Genomic DNA, 7,826 nt, shown 5'->3' with positions numbered 1-7,826 from the left:
GAGAGAGAGAGAGAGAGCAATTTTTTTTCATTATTTAAAAAAAATGCTAATTTTTTACTTGTGTTAACGCAACAATATATTGTTAGATTATTGTATTAATTTTTTATTATGCCAATATTTACATACGTATAATAAATTAAAAGTTGTTTTATTTAAAAAACTATTTCTGTAAAAATACATTTATTTTAATCACTAATATAGAATAAATAAAAAATATGTACAAGATAATCGTAACAAATTGCGCATATAAATTAAAATTCTTTCGATTTTACAGTGATACAATTACGTCGATTGTATATCAAGATCCTCGAAGACTTAACAATATCGAGGCCTAAGAACTTTCCTTTCAAAAGGTGCGAAGAAGCCTTAAAAACGAAAAAAACAAGCGTGCAGTAGCTATCTAGGAAGATCCAGTATAGCGGAAAGATCGCGAAAAGGGTGAAGGGTACAAACATTTAAGGGTGGGTGGGGGGGATGCAGCTCGAAAAGGTGGCGGTATGGAGGAGCACTCGTTGGAGGCTCTCATGCAGGCGGGCCTTATTTTCGTGGTCGCCGTCGCCATCATCATTTCAAATCTTCTCATTATCGTTACCTACCTCAACTTCCGCGGTAAGTCAAAATTCTTTGCCTTCGCAAATATTGAAACAAACATTTAAAAATTATATTTATGTCGATTTTAGTTGTCATATTTAATTAAACGCATTCAACATTTCAGCGTATACTTCTCTTTTTACATGTATATACACACATTTTTTTTTAAAGTCATAAGCAGTATAACTTCATTATTAATAGAATGAACTATTGATTTAGTTCTTCATTCTAACATCAAATAATATTGTACATTTTTTTAAATTTGACAATTTTGCTATTTTGTCATTCTTATATTTCCTTTATATATTCTTATCACAATTTTGATTTATATATGATGTGAATTTCAACATTTTTTTAAATGATAAATCCTTAAAAATATCAAATTCTTAACATATATTTATTTTTAAGGTATAAATTCTTTTAATTTAAAAATATATTATTTTGTTAATTTTAATATAAAAATTTATTTTAATTTAATATAAGAATTTATACAAACTACAGATTTAATTTAAAATTATATATCTTATTATACTTTGGATATTTGAGTCAATATTTAAATAAAAAAATATTTGAATCAAATTTTAGACTTTCAGAATTACGGAATTTAATGTTTCGATCTTTGAAAATTCTAGAAATCTTAGAATTAATTAGTTGCTAATTTCTAATATAATTAATATCAATAAAAAAAAAACAATGAATAAATAGATGATAATAATCACGTATATCATATTAAGAATATTTTATTTTTATAGGTCCCTCCGAGGTGATAAACTACTATTTACTATCACTCGCCTCGGCAGATCTTCTGTGTGGTGTGTTAGTGGTACCGCTCTCGGTGTATCCAGCATTAGTTCGAAGATGGGTCTACGGAGATATCGTGTGCCGACTCGTTGGTTACTTGGAAGTCACGCTTTGGGCGGTATCAGTATATACCTTCATGTGGATCTCCGTAGATCGTTATCTGGCCATCAGGTATATTTCACTTATATATATATTATACCGAGATATATTATTAATTATATATGACAAATGTATTATAATTATATCTCTTGATTATAGCAATACATAACTGTCATATTAACATACTGTGTTTATACAGATCTTATTGTATTTTTTATTTTATTTTTTTGCTACATATTGTGCATATGTGCTTTTATATTATAGATATTTTGCACATTATTACTTTTAATTGTAACAGTTCTATTATCTGATAAAATATCATGGCTGAGATTTGGCTTTTGTAAGCTCTTTCTACAGGCGACTTTATAATAATATATGGATTTCTAATTTGTGACTTTTGCAGAAAACCACTCAGATACGAGACAGTACAGACAAAAACCCGATGTCAATGCTGGATGGTCTTCACATGGATCAGCGTGGCAATGATGTGTTGCCCGCCCTTACTCGGTTTCAATAAGCCGATTTTTGACCGCGAGGCCTTCATCTGTATGCTCGATTGGGGCAACATGGCCGCATATACCATCACGTTGTCCATCCTCGTGTTGGGGCCATCAGTCATTACCATCGTCTATACATACTTCTACATATTCTCCATGATGAGGCGATTGAAATCCGGCGTTCTAATCCACGACAAGGAGTATGCTACTGCGTTATCGGAAAATCTGAGCAACCCGAGTCACATCATGTCTTTTGTCCTAGTAATGGCTTTCTGGATATCATGGGCACCATATGCCGGATTAAGGATATATGCAGTTGTTAACGGACCTCCTCAGGTAATATTTCTTATAATCTATTGAATTAATATTTGGAAAAATAATTTAATCTTAATATCTAAATTTAATCTAAATATGAATATCTAAATATGTTAATATTATAAATAAATTTACTTAATGTATCTTAAGATCATATATGTATTATTTTTAATTAACTACATATTTTTAATATATGAATAACTGATTGATATAATTTTAATAGTATTAAATAATATTTTTATAAGTGGATACAATATATTGCAAAAAGTAATAAATTCAGAATCAATGAGAAAATCAAAGTCATCTGTAATTAAGCATATGATATTTGCATCAAAAAGAATTTTCACTTGCGCTTTTTTGCTTATAAGCATATAATCATTATAAATTGGAATTATTTATTATTTAGTTCGAAAAGCACTTAACAAATTAAAAAAAAAATAACAGTCAGGATTTCACCTTCAAATCGAAAGAAAAAATAACAAGAAAAATTAATAAAGAGTGACTCCACAAATTACGAGAGCAATTTAAATTTAGATCGAGAACAATATCTATGTTTGAGATTTCTATGTTTGATTGATTTCTTCCGAAAATTAAATAATTACAATATTAACTGATTAATATAATAGTTACTTTCAATTTTAATGTAAAAAATAATGCAATTTATAATTGTTTTATTTTGCTGACGGAGTAATACATTTCTGTAATTGTTAAAATTACTTTTCTGAAAACTTCAGTATTAGGACGACTGTAATGACACTCGCTTGACATTGATATGATTTAAAAATAACTTTGAACTTTGTGAAAAGAGGCATTGAAAATGAGACGATTAAAAATGTAGGTCGGTACGTTGTAAAGCAAAGTAGGTTAATAGAGAATGCTTGCTAGTAAGCGTAAGAAGTTTGCATGCAAGGACATACTTCGTATGACACTTCTATAGACGAGAAAAGATATAGAAATACTTCTCTCTTATTCATCTGTACATGATAATTTTTATAATATATTTAAAATAAACTTTATTTCTTTTTTGTTTAAGTATTAATTGAAATCAGTTATTTGCATTAAAAAGAATTTTCACTTGCGCTTTTTTACTTATAAGCATATAATCATTACAAATTAGAATTATTTATTATTTATTATTTAGTTCGAAAAGCACTTAACAAATTAAAAAAAAAACAATCAGGATTTCATCTTCAAATCGAAAGAAAAAGTAACAAGAAAAATTAATAAAGTAACTCCACAAATTACGAGAGAAAATCACTTATAAATATTTGTTTATACGTAGTTATAATATCTCTAATTTCTTTAATCTTACTCAATTAGGTGCCGTTTTTACACTTTGCCGTGGTGTGGTTGGGAGTCACAAACAGCTTTTGGAAAGCGGTTGTGCTGAGCACACTAAGCCCCCAGTTCCGGTTGGCCGTGCGAGTGCTCTGTCTCACCATATGCTGTCGGCACAGGCGACTTCCACCGGAACTTCTCGGCCTCGACGACGATGACTAACGTCATATCGACTACGTCTGCAAGCAGGGACGCTTATTTTGCGTTCTGTACTATCCGCGACGCGTTCTTAAGAAGTCGCTTTCACATTTATTCAAGGATCGTCCTCGCATCTTGGTACCACTCGCAAGACAGCTTCTTAAAATTTCGCGCTCTGACACAGGAATAAATAAAGATGCAGTTCATAAATATATTGGTATTGATTCTTAATTTATATAAAATAAAAGATTTAAATAGAAATAAAAAGTGTATATTTAGTGATAAATTAACAAAATTAATAATTATATGGGATATTAAGAAAGACTTTGAAATATGGAAGTAAATTTGTATGCTTTATTAAATTTTTTTGAACTTTTAAGTGGAAAATAAAGCATAGAGTTCTAAATTTTAGTTTAATTATATAAAGATTTTAATATTTTTTCAAAGAAACAAATCTCTGTATTATAATGTTATCTGCATTTTGGTTATATTCACATAATTGTATTATAACGTGAATATTACGTAATATATTATATATATATATTTTCTCCCTGAAAAGAATGACTTTTGGTATAAAAAAAAACGTAAAATTTTATCCACTTATAAAAGATTTACAAAACGCTAAATGAAAGATTTATGAAAAACAAGTTTTCCAAATTTTGAAAAAAAAAGAAAGAAAATTGAATAGTTCTATTGCACTATTTTGCTCATTGCAATATAAATGGAAACAGTATCATAAAAATAGTTAAACGTTCTCTACTAAAACTATTATGTATCTCAGATAACATAGATAGCTTAAATATTATTTAGATTAAACTTTATAAATAATCAAAATTACAATCAATAATTAGCTTGTCCAATTTTTGAAATAAAAATCATTATCACAATAGTTCATTTATATGAAAAAAACAACGCAAAGTAGTGAAAAAATGCGAGTGGTGCAACGAACTATGCGAAATATTTTGCCGGCGGAATTCGGCGACTCCGCCGACGCGCGTCCATTTCTCTAAAATAATCTCGCTTCGCTCAAACACGCTAAAGTCCGTTAATTAGAGTCCTGTTAATGGGGATGTCTTTCTGTGCCGTATACAAAGATGAAATAGAGAATCGTTCTACGGTATTTGAAACTAATCGCCTAGTTTATGTCGTAAGATCACGCTCAATAAATGTCGTAGTAAATTATGCGAAAACCGTGAGTTACTAATGTCTGTCGCGCAAGCAGGTTACAGATCCATCATAAATTGATCTATTGAACTAAATGACGCCGGAATATATGCGGGGAGAGAAATTTAGTCAATTAACGGAGATGCCTCTATGAATGTGACGCGTCGTCGGCGACGAGTTTTGCGTCGTCGAAGTGTCGTCGTGCCCGTAGAGAACGCCCTCGATAAAAAATAATCGAGTGCCGAGCGTGCAAATTAAGCTTTTTTAATGCGCTTCCTAGCCGCCGGCTTTCTATGCTCTTTCTCTTTCTCGTCGGAAAATTTCAAAATAAATAATGAAATCAAGAAATCTGCGTGTCTTCAATGCCAATTAATTCGCTTATCCTTTTTCTTTCTATTATTAGTATATTTGAATACTAACAAGACTAATAATCATAAATTATAATAAATTATTAAAATGGCACAATTTATATGTGACTATTTGACTTATAGATATTTAAAAATATTAAACAGCACATTCGTAATAAAAGGGATAAGTCGGCAACAGCGAATTTGTCAACTTATATGAACAAAGAGTTGACGAATTGCGTGCAAGATTCCAATGTAGCTCAATAACTTCTATGACGAATATAAATTCTAAGTAATTTTTTTTACACTTATCGAGATTCGCTTTCGTAATGTGTTAGCGAAAATCGATTGTTAAATTATTCAAATGATGGGCTTTTCGACAAGAAAGAAAGGATGCTTCTCTTCAAAATCTAGTTAGGCTCTCGTTGGCTTTCTTGACGAACTGCATTAACAATACCCTCCCTATGAAAATCAAAATATCGTCGTTAATCTAATTCTTAATTTAGAGATCACGCGCTAGTTTTACGGGCATTCTAACTCGGCGCCCGCTATAAGCTTTATTATTAATCTTGTATTGAACGATATATACGAAATCAGCTAATAGTAACTTTTTTGCATGAGAACGTAAACTATTGCGTCCAATTTTCGCACGTCTACGTGAACCATGACAACTCGAGGCGCAATTTCAAATATGTTTTGGACAGCTTATGTACAATCCAAATCAAAATTGAAAATGGGATCGATATTGTAGAGAAAGGTCGATAAAAAGAAAACATGTTGATATAGAAAAACTCAGTTTCACAAAATTTTATGGAAAAGGGAAAACTTTTGATTGTTTAAATTTAAATATAGCGCAATCAGCGAGTGCAAATGCAAGACACAGATTATTGGTTTAGTTTATCATTAGTTTATAAACAAAAAATCATAATTATCGTAGTTTGTTAAATCAAGACATATAAAAATATATGCAAACATTTATTTAAAATTATTGATTCTGTTTACACATACATCTCTGACAAAAAATAGTAAAAAGAAATGCAATATTCGATCATTCTTGCAACAAAAAATGTAAATGTAATATTGACAAAATTAGAAAAAGATTATTAAATATTTATTTAAAAAATTAATTACTTTATTACTTTATTATTTATTACTTTATATATTACTCATTAACTAAATGATAAAATTGAACATAGCAATTAGAAAATAAAAGAGAAATGAGAAATTTTTTCTGATATTAAGTGAAAAACTTGTCTATGTTTTACAAGAAATTATGAGTTTCAACACACAAGAAGAATTAGCGAACGTGAACAGATTTGGCATCTACTACGAATAGCACAGTACGCTAGAATTAGGCGTAGCTGAACTGCCACGTAACGTCGCTAAAATGAAAAGCGAATAATGAAATTTGTCAAAGTTTCTTCACTGTGCTCCTGAATAGAATGTATTCGCGTGGATGTATGGACGCGCTCTAATGTTTTTGACAAATATTAATTCTGTAAATGAATCTATATGCAAATCGATGTCTAGGAAAGTCTCAGCTTCTGTTTTTTACTATAGACTCTAATGCCTTTTATTCAAGTATAACTTTTCTCTAAGAAATTAATCCAATAGAAATGTTTAATTGCTGTTTAATTCGTGATATTTAAAACATTGAAAGAGCACAAAAAGTGTTTTTCTATGAATGATGAAAAATAGTCCGAAATATCTGCTCGTTATTTTAAATAAGAACTAAAATTGTTCAAGTTGAAAACAATTTTAATCTGAAGCAATTATTTTTTGTATAAAATGATTTCTTTTTATACTTATATGTAATTTGAGTTTATACATATACAGTTTTAAATAAAAAACAAATAAATAAAAAATAAAGACAATTTATTTCAAACAAGTTGTATACAAAAAGATTCAAGTTTTATTTTAACAAAAATATTAACAAATTATTTATTTTAATATTTTTCTTAATTTATTTAATCTTCATATTCAGTTTTTTTTTAATATTGTAACGGAATACATTTAATAATTAATGTAGATGTTTTTAATCTTTTGAATAATTTTATGAAAATGAAAAATAATTTAATTACTAATTTATTTAATATAACGAGAAGATGTAAAGAAAAAACGTTTTATAATCAAGATATCTTAACGGAATTATTATCAACGGAATCAAACAAAACCATCAACTATTTTCTAGTTCAAATGTTAGCTATATAAATCGGCTAAAAACTGGCTAAAAAGTAACGCAGGTTCGAGTAATTTAAGGAAAATTTCGGGGAATGTTTAAAAAGTTCAACATGTAAATAAGAATATAAGGTATGTCAAGATGTCGTATGTTTTATTATTGAAAATTGTTATATAAGTTATTGTCAGTACAATGAGTAATGGCAATGTAATCACATAATGGAATACTTCAGCTCAATTTCATGAAGACTTAATATTACACAACCGCATTACTTATTGTGCTGCTAATAATACAAATAAATATGATAAAGCAAACATAATTTGTGTTATTAACGCATACGTTTCCGGTCCCAAAAAT

At 29.0% G+C, this 7,826-nt stretch overlaps 1 protein-coding gene across 1 annotated transcript; it reads left to right on the top strand.

Annotated features, from left to right (window-relative positions):
• Window positions 1-497: 497 nt before the first annotated feature.
• On the top strand, window positions 498-3,803 carry LOC105627289 (probable G-protein coupled receptor 52). Its single transcript, XM_012208574.1, has 4 exons — window positions 498-609; window positions 1,344-1,563; window positions 1,895-2,324; window positions 3,624-3,803. Exons 1-4 carry the CDS (start codon window positions 498-500, stop codon window positions 3,801-3,803), a joined length of 942 nt encoding a protein of 313 aa, XP_012063964.1.
• Window positions 3,804-7,826: the final 4,023 nt, after the last annotated feature.

The sequence above is a fragment of the Atta cephalotes genome (genome assembly GCF_000143395.1).
Source record: "Atta cephalotes unplaced genomic scaffold scaffold00008, whole genome shotgun sequence".
NCBI classification, from domain to species: domain Eukaryota; kingdom Metazoa; phylum Arthropoda; class Insecta; order Hymenoptera; family Formicidae; genus Atta; species Atta cephalotes.
The sequence above is the reverse complement of the archived record's forward strand: the minus strand, read 5'-3'. Positions and strand labels throughout refer to the sequence as shown.

Bases quoted from the DNA above. Each gene is read 5' to 3' on its own strand.
- LOC105627289 (XM_012208574.1), top strand. From the start codon at position 498: ATGGAGGAGCACTCGTTGGAGGCTCTCATGCAGGCGGGCCTTATTTTC. The intron at 610-1,343 runs GTAAGTCAAAAT...TTATTTTTATAG, and splicing joins TACCTACCTCAACTTCCGCG to GTCCCTCCGAGGTGATAAAC. The intron at 1,564-1,894 runs GTATATTTCACT...TGACTTTTGCAG, and splicing joins GATCGTTATCTGGCCATCAG to AAAACCACTCAGATACGAGA.